The 21,015-nt window shown below is 46.9% G+C and overlaps 1 protein-coding gene across 1 annotated transcript in view; it reads right to left on the reverse strand.

The window, feature by feature from the left end:
- The window catches only part of COL27A1 (collagen type XXVII alpha 1 chain), a 349,655-nt gene that overhangs the window by 22,376 nt on the left and 306,264 nt on the right, over positions 1-21,015 (reverse strand). The window contains exons 44-50 of the mRNA XM_056860156.1: positions 18,185-18,238; positions 16,831-16,884; positions 15,565-15,672; positions 14,591-14,698; positions 9,100-9,207; positions 3,059-3,112; positions 2-64 (exon numbers count right to left, since the gene is read on the reverse strand). Of these exons, the coding sequence (XP_056716134.1) occupies positions 2-64; positions 3,059-3,112; positions 9,100-9,207; positions 14,591-14,698; positions 15,565-15,672; positions 16,831-16,884; positions 18,185-18,238 (549 nt within the window). The remainder of the gene's footprint in view (position 1; positions 65-3,058; positions 3,113-9,099; positions 9,208-14,590; positions 14,699-15,564; positions 15,673-16,830; positions 16,885-18,184; positions 18,239-21,015) is intronic.

The following is a 21,015-nucleotide window of genomic DNA, read 5'->3' on the forward strand; positions in this document are numbered from 1 at the left end:
CCATGAGTCCTTGTGGACCTTTCGGGCCTTGGATTCCCTTGAACCCGAGATCACCAGGGGGTCCCTATGGATATAAACTTCAGAGGTCAATCCCAGAAAGAATCCCACCCACTCACAAAGCACATAGCTTTGCTGCACTAGTGATACTGAACTATTAACTGTGCAATCCTGAAGGCCCCCCCGAAGTGCCATAGGAGCTAAAGTGACCCCGCACCGGCATCCATGGCTCTTTGCACCATGATAAGTGGCATGGACGCTGGCCCGGAGGTCACTTACGCCAGCGCTAGGGAGCGACGCAGCAGCACAGGCCTTGGCCGCTGGCGCAGCTGAGGCATCAACATCCTGGAAGCAAGTGCCGGCGTTGGGGCGCATTCCCGGGGCTTTCCCAGGGGTGGAGCTGACCCTTTTGGCCTGGGAACACCCCTCTATGCTGCAGCGTTGCTACGCCAGTAAAATAGCTGGCGTAGCCCCGTGAAACTCAATGGGAGAGTTTCACAGGGTTTTCGTGAAAAGGCATTTTAAATTCTTTTTTTCCCATCCGAGAAACCTCCGAGGAGGTGCAGGTATGCCGCTCCCGGCCATCGACTAACTACCCACCCTTCAGGAATGGGCTGAAAGTGTATAAGAATGAGGAAATCTCTTCCCTCCCCAAAATCTCTGCTTTACCCCCCTGGACCAATCAGATCCCACTGTTCAGAGAAGAACCCTCTATGAGAGACCCTTGAGAAATACTTTCAAGAATGGCAGAAGCCCAAGCCAAGAGAAGCGTTCTGGGTAACACCCACAGGGCCATGCAGTTTCCCTCCCATGAAAGACCAAACACATTTCCCAACAGGGGCCCACTTCAAGTGGGTGGTTCTATGAGTCAGTCAGGACGACTGGATCTCTTTCAGAAAAGCTGTAAAAAAAAATTGGGAAGGGGAATCGGCTGCAGTGATGCCGGTAGGCATTCAGATCTGATGTGGAGGTTTGATGGGGTTATCCTGATTTTTCTACCTGCTGGCTTTGGCCTTGCACGGCAAGAAATATAAACACGAAACAAGCCCAGGCTGCTATTAAGATTCTAAGACAGGGGTGTCAAACTCATTTGTTACGAGGGCCGGATATGACATAAATGTCACTGGGTTGGGCCGGGCTACGCCTTGCCAATCCAGATTGAGAATGGGGAGCAGCTGCCTTGTCTGGTTCGTGGGTCGGATAAGAGCTCTCAAGGGGCTGGATCTGGCCTGCAGGCCGTATGTTTGACACCCCTGTTCTAAGAGGTCCAGGGGTGTTCATTGGAAACCCTCTTCCCTTCTCACTGCACCATGTCAATATCATTTTGTTCTCATGGGCAAAACAGATATACATACAATCTTTTAATAAATCTGTGTCGGGTGTCAAGAATTATAATATAGCAATGTGTCCCGAAAACAGAAAGAAGAAAATACTACTATGTTCACTTGCAAATGGGACCCTTCCACTTTTAGTGATTTGCGGACCTCAGGTTAGTGCGTTCTGGAAAAAGTTGGCAACTGCCTAAAAGCATTTCTTCAACTACCGGAAACTTTTGCTGAGCCAGTAAGTTTTCCTGGCTGCTGTTTGCTGACTCTATCACCCTGCTCTACAGCCAGATTGTCAGCTAAGCTATGGGTCGGTCAGGGGTGTTGGGTGGGGGGGTCGGAGAAGCGGCGGTAAGGTTGGCTCCATGCAAAGCCAAGAGGACAAAAGGAGCAGATCCCTCCATTGAAGTCAATGGGCCCCCAGATGGAGCACAGCAAAAATCCATGGTACTAAAATGACACAGATCAAATGCATTGCCATGGAAGGAAAAGGATCTGGTCCTTTCAAAGACTGAAATACGGCTGTTTGTCAAGATGGATGTGGTCCCATTCATGTGAGAGGCCCACGGCGATTACCTCTCTCTTTAAGAACATCTGAGTTAGCAGTTGTGGGACGCAGCCAAACTTAGAAAGTATTAGTGGAGCTTCTTAGGTAGTGCACCTTGGGTGCTACATACTATTATGTCCTCTAGCCACAACTAGCGGGTCTTTTCTGGCGTCTGTCTCTGTCTAAGAATTTCCAAAGGGGATTGTTTGCATTCTGCTATTGCTCTTCCAAGAGCATAAAACAGCCTTCCCCGTTCCCAGAAACTTGCTTGCTTTGGGGGCCCTTGAAATACTTACTATTCTAGTCACAGAAGACCTGCTTTTCCACAAATGACTCCTGCACAGCTGTGGTATTCTTAAAATGCCCAACCACAAAGGGAGGGGGGGCAGATCCCAACCATGGAGCTGACTCCTCACCAACAAGGGTGCATGTGCCAATTTCAGGGGAAAGATCGTTGTAGCTCAACTAATCTGAATGTTGTTGCCAATACGCTTTATCACTGGTTGATGGTATACACATCTGTACAACATTAGAATTACATTACAAGATTTCTGGGTGAGCCAATTCCAGTGGTGAAATATCCACTGTATACAACAAAAAATGACAATGGGCAACATGATATATAAGGTTATTGCTTTATAGCACACCTTTTATATGTATTTCTGGATGCGTCTTTATAACATTTGCAATTGTACATATGACCACTGAAGAAGGCCATACAGGCTAAAACACATCTGGTTAATTATTGGTCATTAACAATGGTTTTTATCATCAACAATGTTTGAAAGTTAGTAACTATACGTATCTATTCTTTTTAATGTTTAAGCTTTATATAAGGCCAATTGTTTTTATTTCTGTGTACACCGTATAATAAATATTATAATCTTGTTATAGTTTTAGCTCAACATTTAAGGGTCTTAGTTTAGTTCTGGCTGAATTCCCCCCCTCTTTTTCCCCTTCTCGTTGGTTCCGCTGACTCCTCACCAACAAGGGTGCATGTGCCAGTTCCAGGGGAAAGATCGTTGTAATCGGCCTCTGCAATTGGATCCTTTAAGCGCTCTTCCAGCTACACAGGAGCCGCTTGTAAAAAGAGCTTCCATGCAGCTCAGGGTAACAAGGAACTTTAAAGGTTCCCTCGATTAATGTGCTGGCTTGACTGACACGATATTTATACACACAGTGACCTCACCTTTGGCCCAAACAGTCCCGCGATCCCTGGAAATCCTGATTCACCAAAGTCTCCCTGGAAGTTAAAAAAAAAGAGTTTAGTTTAAACCAGCGACCAAAGCATGTCACAGCTCATGAGTTTAAATGGCAAAGCCAGACTACCTGTGAGCCAAACTAAGTTTAACAGGGCGGGAGAGATTGTGGAACGAGAGCTTCAATCCTTTCGCTTTTTGGCCCAACAGCAAACTTGGCAAAATGCAGACAGGAAAGATCGCATTAAGGATTAATTGGGCATACCCTGGGCCAGAGAGGCATTTGGGGGCAGGCAGGGGTGGGAGCAGAGTATGAAGAAGAAGAAGAGTTGGTTTTTATATGCCGATTTTCTCTACCTTTTTAAGGAGAATCAAAGCAGTTTACAATCTCCTTCCCTTCCTCTCCCCACAACAGACACCTTGTGAGGTAGGTGGGACTGAGAGAGCTCTAAGAAAACTGTGACTAGCCCAAGGTCACCCAGTTGACTTCATGTGGAAGAGCGGGGAAACCAACCCAGTTCACCAGATTAGAGTCCGCTGCTCATGGGGAGGAGTGGGGAATCAAACCTGGTTCTCCAGATTAGAGTCCACTGCTCTTAACCACTACACCATGCTGGCTTTCATGTCTAAGTATACAATTTCCCCACAGTACATACTACATAAAATTTTCATGGGGTAGTACTTTTAGATCAAGTTTGTTTCCCCTCTGACATGCATTGTTATTTGCAGCCGCTGTGCGATGGGCATAATGTGGTAAAAGACCGGACCTCTGAAGGAGTCCCTTAAGGCATCACATATGAACAGTTCCACTGCATCAGAACAATGGGACATCTAGTCCAGCATCCTATTTCCAATGCTGGCTAACCAGATATCCCCATACATCCTGCAAGCAGGGCACAGAGGCCAAAGTTTCTCCCTCTTAAAGTCATCTAAGGGCCAAACTATACATTACAACATGCGCAACTCTGCCACAAGGCCTGGCAGCCGTATTGCAGTTCCAGTGGAAACTCCATTTAAGTGAGCTGTGGGGACCCACAACCAGAAATTCCCAGCTGCAGTACAGCTGCGAGTCCCCGTGGCAGACTTGCATACGCTGTAACGTGCAGTATGGCCCTACACGAGTGACCATCACTACATACACAAGTTGTTTATGCACTGCATGAAGAAGATATTTCTTATTTCTGTCCTGAATCTATTTCCCCATGGGCTTTGTTGGATGCTCTTGGGGTTTGGGGGTGGGCGGGGGAGGGGAGGAAGAAAATGGTCACAGAACAAGCTGCGAAAACCTGGATCATGCTGCCATATACCCTGGGCCCCTACCAGATGACCTCATCCCCACTGGACTATCTTTCCATCAACATAGTGGTAACAAAATCAGTACCCAGAGGAAGCAAGAACCCCTCTTGTTTCTAGAGAGCCTGCATGGTGTAGTGGTTAAGAGCAGTGGACTCTGATCTGGAGAACTGGGTTTGATTCCCCACTCCTCCACATGAGCGGCAGAGGCTAATCTGGTGAACCGGTTGGTTTCCCTGCTCCTCCATATGAAGCCATCTGGGTGACCTTGGGCTGGTCACACTCTCTCAGCCCCACCTGCCTCACAGGGTGTCTGTTGTGGGGAGGGGGAGGGGATTGTAAGCCGGTTTGACTCTTCCTTAAGTGGTAGAGAAAGTTGGCATATAAAAACCAACTCCTCTCCTCCTCTTTCTCCTCTTCTTCTTCTTCTTAATTCACCCTGTGCCTTGAACAGATGTGCTTGCAAAGGGTAACTGATGACTTAAGGATGGTCATGACAAAGAATTCCAAGTGGAAACATATCCTGATTTCTATGGCCACAGGACTCACTTTCCCATCTCTCGACCTTTGCACAAGAAATGGGAAAGGCTGCTGGAACATTTGAGGAAAAGACCAAAGCGACCCCTCGATGAGTCACAGAAATATCACTGATGTGGGGAAACAAAGTATTTACGGCCAGGGCTGCCTCAGCCTCAGCTGTGCTGTATTCCAAAGGGGCTTGTTCAGTCTAGCTATAAATGACTTGAACGATGGGGTTTCCACCACTTCTGTTGCAAAAAGCCCTAACATCCTTTGGCACTGGGGAAACTTTTCCTGCAGTGCTCATGAGACATCTTCTGGCAAGGCAGGACTTGTTTAGAATCTAAAAAGTGGGAGCAGCTTTCCAAGGATCCATAAATGTGAAAATGAAAGCCGTGCCAATAACAAAGACCAAAAAAAGCATTTTGAAAGGAGCCTCTTTAAAGGCTCCTGGAAAGGAAGGGGGCTACAAACTTCAAAATGGGGGAAGTGTATCAAACACTAGGTGGCTTGCACAATGCCCCCGGGTCAATTTTGTTCTGATTTATTTATATTTCAAGTTCCCTTCCACACAGGGATGCTCAAAGCAGCATGAACCTAAAACAGGCTGAGTGCAAAATAAATTTGCAAAGTTTAACCTCCATTACTTAGCACTTAGAATAGTTAATGTTAATGTTTTCCCTAGAAAGAACTTTGCCAAACATTGGAAGCAAAAATCGATTCCAAAGATAGAAGAATGGCTGGTTAAAGTTAAAGGAATTTATGTTTTAATTAAGCTAAGAGCATATCAGAAAAATAAACATACAATAAGTTTAGATGAGTTATGGTCACAAACTATAAATAAAATAGAGAATTTTATAAATAAGGGCGAGAAAGGGAAATGCATTTTGCTCAGTCAGGACGGAACGATGAATATGAAGACAAAGAAATAAGCTGTAACATAGGAATCCTGTTGTTATCTTATCGTGTATATAGATATACTGTATTTTAAATCATGAAGATTGTCTTTCTTTCTTTTCTGCTTCTTTCAGTTGCTGTTATTGTTTAATGTTATTGCTATTATCCAATAAATTTTAATTAAAAAAATGTTAATGTTTTCCCAAGTCAATCTCCCAGACCCCACACAAGGGGCACTTGTATGTAGGGCTGTTGAAAAAAAAATTCGGTATAGTTCGGCTTCGGCAAAAATTTGGCCCGTTTTTATTCAGGCTGTGCCGAAGTCCGAACTCCCTCGCTTTGGATCCCCAAAATTCGGGGGAGATCCGGAGATAGGGGGAAAATTCGCCCCCCCGCGCCTTCAGGGGGATTCCCCAGCCCTGCCGGGACTCCCGGCAAGGCTGGCGGGGGTTGTCAAGCCCCTCTGCGCTCTCTGCGCAGAGAGCGCAGAGGGTTTCCAGACACACACCCAGCCCTGCCGGGACTCCCGGCAAGGCTGGCCGGGGGTTGTCAAGCCCCTCTGCGCTCTCTGTGCAGAGAGCGCAGAGGGTTTCCAGACTCCCCCCAGCCCTGCCGGGACTCCCGGCAAGGCTGGCGGGGGGTTGTCAAGCCCCTCTGCGCTCTCTGCGCGAGGGGCCCTTTAAACAGATCTGCACCTCCCAGCTGGGAGGCGCAGACCTGTTTAAAGGCCCCCCTCCCCGCACCTTCATGGAAGCCCCGTGAAGGCGCGAGGGGGCAAATCTGCCGAATTTATTCGCCGAACCCCCGAAGTCGCCAAATTCGGCTCCCCCGTTTCCCGCCATTTTGAGTTCGGTTCGTCTGAACCGAAAAACAGCCGAATCGGGGGAAATTCGGCTGTTTTTCGGTTCGGCCTGAACCGAATCAACAGCCCTACTTGCATGTGCCAATCTCCTACTGACTCTGCAAGACTCTCTCTTTAGAAGCAAACTATCATATGGCACAGTCCTTCCTGGGCTGAATACAGATGGTAGAAATGCATGGTCGATGGGGTTGCCAGATGGGTAGTATTGGTGGGCTATTGCCCACCAATCCACTCAGCCACTCCATAGAGGCGGCCATGTGTGCACGTGATGACAGCACTTCCATTTTTTACTTCTGGAAGTGCCACATTGCCGCAGCTGCTTTAACCCCCCAAATGAGTAGAGTTGCCAGGTCCCTCTTTGCCAACGGCAGGAGATTTTTGGGGTGGAGCCTAAGGAGGGCAGGATTTGGGGAGGGACTTCAATACCATAGAGTCCAATTGCCAAAGCGGCCATTTTCTTCAGGTGAACTGATCTCTATTGGTTGGAGATCAGTTGTCATAGCAGGAGATCTCCAGCCACCACCTGGAGGTTGTCAACCCTAGGTTTGAGTGTTAAATCTGCCACAGCGCTTCTGGAAGTAAAACTGGAAGTGCAGTATTGCATGCGCGCGCCTGTGCGCACCCGTGGACTCCCCAGCCCTGCCCCCTAAAACCTCCTGCTGATCAGGAGGGAGGACCTGGCAACGCTAATGGTTGAACTTTTTACATGATTGAACTGGTGTGTCAAGGTGGCTACGCTAGAATGCTTATTCCTACTGCATTATCCTTGTGCTACCCCTAACTAAGATGACAGTTTCTCCATGAACACAAAGTCTCAAATGTTAAATAGCTATTACATCTTACAAAAGTGGCTATTCTTGGTTCCACTTACTGGACCCAGCAGCATCCTAGTAGAAGTAACAGATCAATTATTGTCGAAGGCTTTCACGGTCAGAGTTCATTGGTTCTTGTAGGTTATCCGGGCTGTGTAACCGTGGTCTTGGTATTTTCTTTCCTGACGTTTCGCCAGCAGCTGTGGCAGGCATCTTCAGAGGAGTAACACTGAAGGACAGTGTCTCTCAGTGTCAAGTGTGTAGGAAGTGATATATAGTCAGAAAGGGGTTGAGCTGAGCTGAATCATTGTCCTGCAAAAAGTATCAAAGGTAATGTGCTAATCATTGTCCTGTAAGTATCAAGATAATGTGCTAATGAGGGTGTGGTATGTTAATATGGATACAATGGTTCCATATTAACATACCACACCTCATTAGCACATTATCTTGATTATTACAGGACAATGATTAGCACATTACCTTTGATACTTTTTGCAGGACAATGACTCAGCTCAACCCAACCCCTTTCTGACTATATATCACTCTTCCTACACACTTGACACTGAGAGACACTGTCCTTCAGTGTTACTCCTCTGAAGATGCCTGCCACAGCTGCTGGTGAAACGTCAGGAAAGAAAATACCAAGACCACGGTTACACAGCCCGGATAACCTACAAGAACCAAAGATCAATTATTCCTTTCTTATACACAAAAACTGTCTTTCCTCCACAACTAAATGCAAATGCTCTGGTTTTTGTAATGAATTCCATCTGTCTGGCAGTCATCAATATCTCGGCTTGTTCACCAACTATTGTTCATCTGTGGATGCCTCAAAGAGAGTCAGACCATTGGTCCAAGTGGCTCTGAAAGTCTATCCCGACTAGTAATGGCTCTCCAGGAAGAGAAAGGTCTTTCCTTTCCCAGAGAGACTTGCCTGTCTCCTGCTACTGTCTTCTGCCAGCAAGTGAAGACTTTCTGTTTTGTCTGGTGTTCCCTCAGCGATCCCTCCATACTGCCCTGTTTCTAATTGTTGTTTCATGTATGTATATTTTACTGTACTGCATATATATAAGGAGCCCCGTGGTGCAGAGTGGTAAGCTGCAGTACTGCAGTCCAAGCTCTGCTCACGACCTGAGTTCGATCCCAACGGAAGTTGGTTTCAGGTAGCCGGCTCAAGGTTGACTCAGAGTTCCATCCTTCCAAGGTCGGTAAAATGACTACCCAGCTTGCTGGGGGTAAAGGGAAGATGACTGGGGAAGGCACTGGAAAACCACCCCGTAAAACAAAAGTCTGCCTAATAAACGTCGGGATGTGACGTCAGCCCATGGGTCAGGAATGACCCGGTGCTTGCACAGGGGACCTTTACCTTTTACCCATATGTATTTTAACTTTAATTGTTTTGAATTAGGTATTTTTGTTTGATTTTAATGGTTTTAAGATACATTTTTATTATATATGTTTTTAATCTGTTTGCTGCCTTGATGGTCCCAATGAGGGCATAAAGACAGAATATAAATTCTGTAAATAAACAATAAAACCAGCAAATTTCCTATTATCTAATACCCGAGATCCTTTAACTGGAGATGACCTCCTTGGAGAAACGATGGAATTAAAACAAAAAATACTTTAAAAAGACCCATCTACTTACCGGCTGCCCCTTTGGGCCTGGCTCTCCGGGGTTTCCGGGGAGCCCCATTCCACCTGGTGGTCCTCGCTTCCCCAACAGGCCTGCTTGCCCAGGTAATCCACTTTCTCCCTAAAAGAAACAAAACAGCATCAGCATAATTTTTAAAAAATGCAATGGAACCTGCTTTCTCCATTACCACTGAAGCTGGGCTCTGTTCTGGTGATGCAGCAGCCATGAGCCTGCTTGAAGGAGGCACTTTAGAGTTGCCAGCTGCAGGTTGGGAAAGACCTGGAGATATGGGGATGGAGCTTGAGGAGGGCAGGGTTTGGAGAGGGGAGGGACTTCAATGCCATAGAGTCCAATGGCCAAAGTGGCCATTTTCTCTAGGTGAACCAATCTCTATCTGCTGTAGAACTGTTATAATAGCAGGAAATCTCCTGCTCTAAAGGTTTACCTGGGGTCTGCCCACCTAGGAAGCGAGCCTCAGTCCCAGCTCTCCTTCCCATGCTTTGTAGAAGTGTGAACCTGCATTACATCCCCTCCTTTCCCCTTTCCTCTTTCTCTTTCTTTCCGATCCCCCTCCTCCCTCTCTTTTCCCCTTTCCTTCCCCTCTCCCTTGTCTTTCCCTCCTTTCCCTACATTCCTTTCCCCCTTATGTTTTCCTTGTCTCAGTGTCCCCTGTCTCCACCCCCTTGAGGGAACAACATCAGTCTGGGTTGTTGGCCTTTTTACTATTCTCTTGGGCTACGGCCGCCTTGTTCAACATCCTCCCCCAGGTAAGATGGCGCCATCTGTTCTTAAATGCACTGAATTTAGCTTTGAATTTAAAATTGTACTTTAAATGCTGTATTGTGTAAGATCATAAGGACATAAGAAAAGCCCTGCTGGATCAGACCAAGGCCCGTCAAGTCCAGCAGTCTGTTCAAACAGTGGCCAACTAGGAAGCCCACAAACAAGATGACTGCAGCAGCATCCTGCCTGTGTTTCCCAGCACCTAATATAATTTCACAGCAGGGCATGCTCCTCTGATACTGTAGAGAACAATCATATGTGATGTTAGATGCCCTGAGCCTAGATCTGCCGAGGGGAGGGAGGGGTACAAATAATTAAAATTTATTATTATTATTATTATTGCTACTCTATTTCTGCTGAACAGATCAAGGTAGGGACGAGTTTGTGCCTTCTCTTCCCTCCCTGTTCTGACAGCCAAGCTAGGAAAGCCTCCAAATGCTCAGATAGGCCAATATTAGCTATGTTGGGGGGGGGGGCTTCCAGAAGGGTTGCCAACCTCCAGGTACTAGCTGGAGATCTGCTATTACAACTGATCTTCTGCCGATAGAGATCAGTTCACCTGGAGAAAATGGCCGCTTTGACCATTGGACTCTATGGCATTGAAGTCCCTCCCCTCCCCAAACCCCACCTACCTCAGGCTCCGCCCCAAAAATCTCCTGCCAGTGTCGGTGTCAAAGAAGGACCTGGCAACCCTAACTTCCAGGGAGCGGGTTGCCTGAGGTTCTCTAATGAGTTTGTAGCAGAGGCGAGAGGTGAACCGGGGAGATTGCAGATCACGGCTCTGCTCTTAGCCAATACGGCTGAGAGGTTTAACTGACAGAGATATAATGGAGAGGACAGAAACCTTTACCTGAGCAACTCCCGCTAACAGCAGTTCTTTAAAATCTGAAATTGGGTGCTATTTCAGACTCGGTTTATTAGTCTGCTGGCCTTTGGGAAATCTTTTTGTTAAGACTGCTGTCTCTCTTTTCATTTTCTTTTCCTTCTGTTGTTGTATTTTTGTAATGCTGCTTTTATTGCATTGGTGTTTTGTTCTTCATCGCAACTTTGCTCTGCAAAGTGCCCCAGGAACCATTGGTGGAAAGCTGCCACTCTCTTAAGTTTTGAAATAAAGCGATTTACTGGGGACAGGGACAAGAAAAGAGGTACAGGTGGAGCATACACTCGTGCCAAAAAAACATTTAAAGGCTCTTGATTGTCAAGCTGCTGTTCTAAGCACAATCAGTAGGGGGCAGCGACCGACAACCGAAGAGTCCCGCATTAGTGGAAAGATAATTGAATCCACACTCAGCCAGCCCTTGGAGTAGTTGCCTGGCCTATTTGGAATCTCACTATTTCTCTACAGAGTTCAAAAGCAAGCAAACAAACAAACAAACACATGCAGCCTATTTATTACCGAGCCTGCATTCGGGCTGCAAGCTTTCAAACGACTAACTTTCAGGACACGACCTCTCCAAAACTGAAGATACCTGGTGGGAGGAGGGAAAGGGGTCGAATGCCTTGGGATGGGGGGCGCTCCCCTTCGCCCCAGGCCCCCTCAGTGCCAGCCTCACCATTAACAGGGGACATTTTGACATGATTAAACCACAGTGCTGGCGGGCTGCAAGAACTTAGTTGTGCAACTGCGCACAGCAACATCTCGTTTCAACCAGGCAGGCATGCAACATAAGACCTTCGGTGCGCTGCCTATGCAGGCTCTAGATCGCTGGTTCCCAACCGGGGGTCCGTGGACCCCCAGGGGTCCGCGAGAACTAAATTAAGGTCCGCGAAACAAAGTTATAAACCCATAATAAATTAATATTTTCAATTAAACATTCTCTATTATAAAAATATATATTCAAATATTATTCTAAGTTTAATGTTTAACTAACAGTTATGATTAAAGTTTATTTTCAAATTCTCTGAATTTTTATTTTGAACCTTGGGGCCCCTGCACCGAACAAAAATGTCCTAGTGGTCCCTGGTCAAAAAAAGGTTGGGAACCACTGCTCTAGATTCTCTGGCATTCACAAGCTGGAACATGCAAAGGAACATGCAGAGTCCAGGTTCCACAAGCCTCTTCCCATGTGCAAGATGACCAAGGGAAGCTCTTGCCTACCAGCATAATGTTTAAATGAAGCCTGCAGTGTAGGGTTGCCAGATCCCTCTTCCCACCGGCGGGAGGTTTTTGGGACGGAGCCTGAGGAGAGGGGTTGGGGAGGGGTGGGCTTCAATGCCATAGAGTCCAACTGCCAAAGCAGCCATTTTCTCCAGGTGAACTGATCTCTATTGGCTGGGGATCAGTTGTAATAGCAGGAGATCTCCAGCTGGTACCTGGAGGTTGGCAACCCTACTGCAGCGGGAGGCAGGCTGTGTGCCGTCTGCTGCTATATAGACCCTTCAGTAGACAGCTGAGGCTGTGAAAGGGGAAACTGCTCCAGGCTGCCTTGCTGGTGGCAGAGGTCAAAGAACTCCTCTGCTGAGTTTGCCCCACAAACTCCTCTGCTGAGTTTGCCCCACAAACACACTGCTCCTCTCCTGGCTGACACACTGAATGAGCCAGAATTGCAGAGGCTCAGGCAAACCCCAGTCATGCAGCAAGAGAGGCTTTTTTAAATTTCAAGATTTTAACTGCCAGCAACTGGACAGTCCAAATCTGTTCAACTAAATCCAAGATTCACAGACCAAAAATAAAAACAAAAACCAACCCAACCATCCAAACAAATTAACAAAAAGATCCAAGGAGAGTAACGTGGATGGGGACAAAGTTGCAGAGGCACAGCTAGGAAAGAACCACCCGCTCGGTCCCAGGGCTAGCACCACTTTGGGCCCCAGAGCAGACCACTGAGTAGGACTGCTGAGCTGGAGCACGCCTGCCTGCCTGCAGAGAGATGCTTTCATTGAGTCTTTCTCCTGGTGGGGAGCACCATTCACAGCCAGGCTTCCTTCCCCCACCCCCCAACCTTACTTATTTGGAACATTTTACAGTTGGCTTTTCTACTTTTCAAGAAGTCTACAATGGAGCGTGTGATAAAATCAAGATTCAATCAGGCAAAGGCCATGCATTACAACCAAAGAGAAACAAGAAGAAGGAGAAGAAGAAGAGGAGTTGGTTTTTATATGCCGATTTTCTCTACCTTTTAAGGAGAATCAAACTGGCTTACAATCTCCTTCCCTTCCTCTCCCCACAATTGACACCGCTGGTGAGGTGGGTGGCAACTAGAGACAGGGCTTTTTCTGTGATGGCACCACGCTTCAGGAACAACCTTCCCCTTGAGGCTCACCTGACACCTACTTTACTTTGTTTTTGGTGCTAGACCAAAACACATCTTTTTTCACCCAGGCTTTTGATTAGAGGTTTTATCTTACCAGCTACCTTCTGCAATTTTGCTGATGCTCAGAGCTAATGTGGTTTAATGATGAGAGTGTCAGACTAGGGGTGGGCACACTTGGGTTCGAATCTCGACTCAGCCACAAAGCTCATTGGGTGACCTTTGGCCAGTCACTCTGGCAGCCTCACCCACCTCGCAGGGCTGCTGCGAGGATAAAACCAAGAACCAAGAACAGAAGTATAGTGTCCAGATCACGCCAAGTGATGGTATCGCTTTACTCTGCTCTGGTTAGACCTCACCTAGAGTACTGTGTTCAGTTTCGGCCACCGCAATTTAAGAAGGGTGCAGACAAACTGGAACGTGTCCAGAGAAGGGCAACAAAGATGGTGAGGGGTCTGGAGACCAAGTCCTATGAGGAAAAGTTGAAGGAGCTGGGTATGTTTAGCCTGGAGTGGAGAAGACTGAGAGGTGATATGATAACCATGTTCAAGTACTTGAAGGGCTGTCATATAGAGGAGGGTGCCAAGTTGTTTTCTGTTGCCCCAGAAGGTCGGACCAGAACCAACGGGCTGAAATTAAATCAAAAGAGTTTCCGTCTAGACATTAGGAAGAATTTTCTAACAGAGCGGTTCCTCAGTGGAACAGGCTTCCTCGGGAGGTGGTGAGCTCTCCTTCCCTGGAGGTTTTTAAGCAGAGGCTATATGGCCATCTGTCAGAAATGCTGATTCTTTGACCTTAGGCAGATCATGAGAGGGAGGGCATCTTGGCCATCTTCTGGGCATGGAGTAGGTGTGACTGGGTGTGTGTGTGGGGGAGGTAGTTGTGAATTTCCTGTGTTGCACAGGGGGTTGGGCTGGATGGCCCTGGTAGTCCCTTCCAACTCTATGATTCTATGGGTGCCTCTCTGAGCTCCTTGGAGAAAGGGTGGGATAAAAAAATATAGTGGATGGAAAAACTAAGGAACTCAGTGCAATCCTAAGAACATTTTCTTTGGAGTAAGCCCCACTGAACGTGCTTCAGTAGGATTCCAAGTAGACCTGCTTAGGATTGCACTGTAAATTACTCAACAGGGTTAATATTCATTAGGATTGTGTATATCATTACTATTTCTTAAATTGCCTGGATTGAATATGAGGTGTGAACTGTTGATGATGAACTGGGGGGGAAATTAGAAGGTGAAGCTTGCACAATAATTGTTTGTGTGCATGTGTGTGTGTTTTCTCTTGTGATCTGGACCACAGCCCTGCCTGCTGCGCTTCCAATTAAGCAACCTTTCCAAAAACAACACAGGCTGCGATTCAAGCACATCCAGCGGAGATGCCCTTGCGTGCTCAATGGGACTCTGGTACCATTCCAGATCCTGGTACTTGACAAGGCTTGCATTATAGCATGCGGGGGGAGAGACTGACCTTGAATCCTGGGGGGCCCTGAGCTCCCGGGAGACCAAGCACACCCGGAGTCCCTCTTTTCCCAGACATTCCTGGCGTGCCTTCTTCCCCGTCGTCGCCTTGTTCTCCCTAATGGCAAAGAGAGAAAGTGGGAAAACATTTCATTCGCTGATTAGGACTTTTTAAAACATCCTGGAAATACAGTTTTATAGCAACATGTGACTGTAATTGCTGCAAATGCGCCCTGAAATGTGAAAGTGCCCAGTTATACCTGCAAATGGAACTATTACCTCTGGTGAATGCCTGATCCAACCTGTAGACTTTCTTCCAGTGGTCCCTGATCCCTTCTCCCTAGAATTCTGACGGCTGACCTTAACCACAGGACAGAATTTACGACTTTGCTTAGCACTAAAGCAAAACAGACAATTTTATTTTTAATTTCTTGCACCGGATTTCTTGCTAAGCTCCCTTCCCAGCTGCTGGCCTTATAAACCATGGCGAGGAAAGAGGCAACAGAAGTCTAAGGGTGGAGCTAGACTAGGGCGCATTTGCACAGGTTACAGTCACCTGGAGATTTGGGGGGGTGGAGTCTGAAGAAGGTGGGGTTTGGAGAGGGGAGGGACTTCAATGCTATAGAGTCCAATTGCCAAAGCGGCCATTTTCTCCAGGTGAACAATTACTACCATTTTTAAAAATAATATTTAAAACATATATCACTAAAGGGAGTGCAGGGCCCTCAAATGTTTAGTAGATAGCACTACTAGTGGCTGTAGTAGTACTACTATTAATAGCAGCAGCAGGAGTACCACTACTCCTACTACTACTACGAGGAATACTGCTAGCAGTGTTGCTAAGAATAGTAGTACTTACAATTGCTAGTAGCTCTACTAGCACTAGTAGCACCACCACTAATAGTACTAATATTGGGGTATCTCACCTTCCTCCCAGAGAAGGCAGAGGTCTTAGAAAGGTTACACTACAACTTGCATGCTTACCTTCAGCCCAGCGCTGCCATCTTTCCCAGGCATCCCGTCAATGCCAGGGGCACCCTCTTGACCTTGCCTTCCAACCACTCCTCTGGGACCCGGTAACCCAACGAGACCCTGAGAACACAAAGGCGCTCGTGTGACTGAAGATCCTGAGCACAGGAGACGTGAAAGGAGGCTTAGCCAAGTCCATTGGGTGGCCAGCTGCACACACAGCTGCTTCCCAAGTGGGCCACAGCAAGGCAAAAGGAGCCCTGTGGGAGTTACAAGCACCGACTGGCCAGGACTTTGGGGAAGGGTTGCGGCTCAGTTTGTAGAGCATCTGCTTGGCATGCAGAAGGTCCCAGGTTTAATCCCCGGCATCTCCAATTAAAGGGACTAGGCAAGCAGGTGGTGTGAAAGACCCCTGCCTGAGACCCTGGAGAGCTTCGAGGAGGCGCTGTGGCTCAGTGGTAGAGCATCTGCTTGGCATGCAGGAGGTCCCAGGTTCAATTCCCGGCATCTCCGGTTAAAAGGGTCTAGGCAAGTAGGTGATGTGAAAGACCTCCGCCTGAGATCCTGGAGAGCTTAGGGGAGTGGCTGTGGCCTGGAGAGCCACTGCCAGTCTGAGTAGACAATACTGACTTTGATGGACCAGGGTCTGATTCAGTATAAGGTAGCTTTGTGTGTTCATGTATTTTTTTTAAAGAAATAAAACAAAACTAACATGCAAACATACAAGCATACACATCAAATTCTTACATTATAATGGAACTTACTTTATAACTTCTATTCTATTATACCTTCTTTTAATATTATGTTTGCATATTTGCAAATATACTTACTTACATTCTTACATTCTGTTATTTTTATTACTTAAGAGCTATATACTCAAAAATACTTTCCATTTTTTGTAAAAATCAGAGGTTGATCTATTATTTACAAATGATGTTAACCATAGTTGCATATTCTGCTATTTTATTTGTCCATTCAGTTACATCCGGGTAGTCTTCCGCTTTCCACGTTCTCTTGCTGCTGTCACCATAGACTTAAATAATTAATTACAGCTGGGACTAATATTGAGGCTCACCAGTTCTGCACAGTAAAGTCCATGAGGGTCTTTCCCCTCTGCAGAGAATATCTGTTGGCTAAAAGCAAAAAAGGGCACAGAGCGCTACAGATTAACACCCCCCCCCCAAGCTGACTGCTGGCCATGCATTTCAGCCAAGATCAACACCACAGAACTAAGTCATGAAGAGCTTAAAGGAGAAAAGCAACAATCAATTTATCACCTACCGGTGAGCCTCTGCTGCCCGAGGTGCCCCGCAGCCCTGGCTTTCCTTTCTGACCCTTCAAAGGAAAAAAAAACAGATCACGATAGCTCAAGGAACTGCCAGCATGGCAGTGTCACCCTTAGCTGGGGAGGGAGGGACATTCCAAGATCATCAAGCCTAACCCTACAACTATTTCTTAATAGAGGTTCAGCTGTGTGTTTTCTGCAATGACATCAAATGCTATGCCTGTCTTCTTGGATTGTAGTTGTCCTAAAATTTGTTCTGGATTTTCTTTCTATAGTCCTGATCCCCACCCACCCTTCCCCGTTCCGCAGCCATTTAGCTCTGTTCTGTGTATCTGGCACTCTTCTAAGCCAGTGTTGTTTGTGACCTGTGATGTTTGTTTATTTAGATAATTTATATCCTGCTTTTACAGTCACTTCCCTTCCTCTCCCCACAACATACACCTTTTGAGGCAGGTGGGGCTGAGAGAGTTTGGAGAGAACTAGCCCAAGGTCACCCATCTGGCTTCATGTGGAGGAGTGGGGAATCAAACCTTGTTCTCCAGATTAGAGTCCCCCACTCTTAACCGCTACACCACGCTGGCTCTCAACCCATGATCCTATGGTCCTTTAAGCCCCATCAGTGCCAGCCAAGCTGAAAGGAGCACGAAAGACTTGGGCTCTCCTCCATCTAGGTGCCCCAGAGGACCCGGAAACATTGCAAGGGTCTGTTGGGATAGAATGGGCCAAGCGTCAGCTGTGGGCCTTGCCAGAAGGTCCATGAAGCTGGTTCTTCGTGCCAGTCCTGGCGTTTAACCTCCAAAGACACCCAATGCTGTAAAGGATATCACGAACTTCGTACAACTTAAGAATGCTGCAAATGATTTGACCCGCATTGACGATCCCACGGCAGAAGGTGTTTGGCAGGCCTGGGCCTTTTACACTTGCCAAGCCTTTGCTGGCCCATCACCTGAATGAGCCAATCCCAACGTCAGGAAGCCTCTGTAGTAGGGTTGCAAGGTCCCTCTTTGCCACCAGCGGGAGGTTTTTGGGGCGGAGCCTGAGGAGGGCGGGGTTTGGGGAAGGGAGGGACTTCAATGCCACAGAGTCCAATGGCCAAGGCGGCTGTTTTCTCCAGGTGAACTGATGTCCATCGGCTGGAGATCAGTTGTAATAGAAGATCTCCAGCTATTACCTGGAGTTTGGCAACCCTCATCTGTAGCTTTATTAGAAACAGACCATTCAAAAAAGAGATCATGGGACAGATCTTCATTTTAAACAACCCTAAACTCCTATTTTTAGGAGTCTCAAAGAGTCACAGCACTACAAGTGGCTGCTGCAACCAGGAGAGTTTGGTCAACCATCCCTGCTTACCTGCTGGCCTTTGGCTCCTTTTGGCCCTGGTCGGCCTGGTGGTCCTGGGTGTCCCTAAGAGAAGAGAAGAGGCAGAAACCATCTGTTTGAATACCCTGCTGGCAGATCTCTTTCACACAGGACAAAGAACCCTTTATTATGCATCTGATAGCATCAGCTGTATGGAACTGCTTTAACCAGGGAGGTGCTTTGGCTCAGGAGCCCAAGCAGGAGATGAAAGAGCACTGGATAAATCCCAGATAGGGAAGTTACTGAATTTTGTGGCCCTACCATTTAGACTCAAAAATCCCCCCCCCCATTTTAAATTTTATTTCTCCAATGTGTGAACCAAAATGTTACAGAAATGTTTAAAAAAGGAATAAAGGAACAAAGTGAGAATGCAACAAAATGGGCAAAACAGAAAACCTCATGCTGGGCAACATGTAAAGAGAAAGAAAAAGACTATCTTTGTACTTCCTGAATTATTGAGGCAGATTTCAAGGTGATAGCACCACTCCTTACATTCTCCAGGAGAGGCAACTGGAGCATGGGTCCAGATCTGTGCACTAGCCAAAGTTTAATAGACCCTGACTCAGCTGAGATATAGACCTTTTATGCATGGCTGTTTCCCTCGTGGTCACCCCTCTGACGACTTTAGGTCTTTGTGTTAATTATGCATGCCGTTTCCGACCATCAGAGGTCACCTCACACACCTCAGGTCGCCCTGACTTTTTCACACGTTTTGCCCATATTTTCAGGGACATGTTTTATCACCAATTTGAAAGCGCGGGCAAAACGCGTGGAAACGCAGGGGGAGAGTGAGGCAACCTCTGACGGTCAGAAACGGCATGCATAATCAAAACAGAGACCCGAAGTTGTCGGAAAGGTGACCATGAGGGAACCAGCCATGCATAAAAGGCCTTAGAAATGAGACTGGAATCAGGTGCTGCAGTTCCCACCCCAATTATTGTGACCTCGTTGGACCACATCTTTGTGTAAAGACATTTTGCACTGAGTATTTAGTTTGCTGTGGAACATCAGTCTTTGCTTAAAGAAACCAAATTTCTAACCCTTGGCATAAATGTTGGGAAGTGCAGAGCAGCTCTTGTGGAAGGTTCAGAAACCAAAACCTTACATTCAGTTTAACACAGTTAAAAATGCCACCTGATGCGTTGAGGGACATGATCAAGACTAAACCGAAGTCTGTGAAACTAAGGCCTTTTATGCATGGCTGTTTCCCTCGCTGTCACCCCTCCAATGGCTTTGGGTCTTTGTTTTGATTAAGAATGCCGTTTCCAACCATCAGAGGTTGCCTTGTTCTCCTCCTGCGTTTCCCTGCATTTTCAAATTCGAGATAAAACAGGTCCCCGAAAACATGGGCAAAATGCGTGGAAATGCAGGGGGAGAGCGAGGCGACCTCTGACGGTTGGAAATGGCATGCATAATCATGGCATGCATAATCATAAATGAGATTCAATGTGAGTAAGTGTAAAGTGATGCATATTGGGGCAAAAAATCCCAACTTCACATATACACTGATGGGATCTGTGCTGGCAGCAACAGACCAAGAAAGGGATCTTGGGGTGGTAGTGGATAGCTCAATGAAGATGTCAACCCAGTGTGTGCCTGCTGTAAAAAAGGCAAATTGCATGCTGGCCATAATTAGACAAGGAACAGAGAATAAAACTGCTGATATCATACTGCCCTTGTACAAATCTATGGTGAGACCACACTTGGAATACTGTGTACAGTTCTGGTCACCACACCTAAAAAAGGATATTACAGAGCTTGAGAAGGTGCAGAAAAGAGCAACCAAGATGATTAGGGGACTAGAGCAAATGTCCTATGGAGAGCGGTTAAGACGCTTAGGGCTGTTTAGCTTGGAAAGAAGGTGGCTGAGGGGAGACATGAGAGAGGTCTATAAAATTATGCATGGTTTGGAGAGAGTGGACAGGGAGAGGTTTTTCTCCCTCTCTCATAATACTAGAACACGGGGTCATCTGCTAAAGCTGGAGGGTGAGAGATTCAAAACAGATAAAAGGAAGTATTTTTTCACACAATGCATAGTTAAATTGTGGAACTCCCTGCCCCAGGATGTGGTGATGGCTGCCAGCTTGGAGGCCTTTAAGAGGGGAGTGGACATATTCATGGAGGAGAGGGGTATTCATGGCTGTTAGTTAGAATGGATACTAGTCATGCTGCATACCTATTCTCTCTAGTATCAGAGGAGCATGCCTATTATTTTGGGTGCGGTGGAACACAGGGAGGATGGTGCTGCTGCACTCACCTTGTTTGTGGCTTCCTAGAGGCACCTGGTTGGCCACTGTGTGAACAGACTGCTGGACTTGATGGGCCTTGGTCTGATCCAGCAGGGCCTTTCTTATGTTCTTAAATCAGACACCCCCAACAGTTGTGACTGATCTTTTAGAAAGTGTATATGCTGCCTTTCCAGAGACTAGCTCAAGGTGGCTTACAAAGCAACAATCACCATAAAATGTGTGGCGTTTGTGTGGCAGGCATGACTCTTCCCCCCACCCCAACAGGAGCATGAGAGGTAACTTCTCTAGAACATTTGTGGGTGGGGATCTCTTGCTGGCTGTGTGTGTCTCTGTTGTACCCCCGCCACGTCCTGTGGATATTTTTGTGTGCGAGCCTCCCCAGTAGCATGAACCATTTCTGGCCCCTATAACAAGCCGGAGCATAAAACCGCCTAAAACAACATTCAGCAGCTTAAAATGATGTCCATAAAACAGTCCTCAGTTAAAAAGATGGACTCCTGGAAGGGAAACTAAGGTTAGGCAAAAAGGGGTGTCTTTTTTTCCTTGTCCAGGGTTAACAACAGGCTAGGATGG

The sequence above is a fragment of the Euleptes europaea genome, chromosome 14 (genome assembly GCF_029931775.1).
Source record: "Euleptes europaea isolate rEulEur1 chromosome 14, rEulEur1.hap1, whole genome shotgun sequence".
Classification (NCBI taxonomy): Eukaryota; Metazoa; Chordata; class Lepidosauria; order Squamata; family Sphaerodactylidae; genus Euleptes; species Euleptes europaea.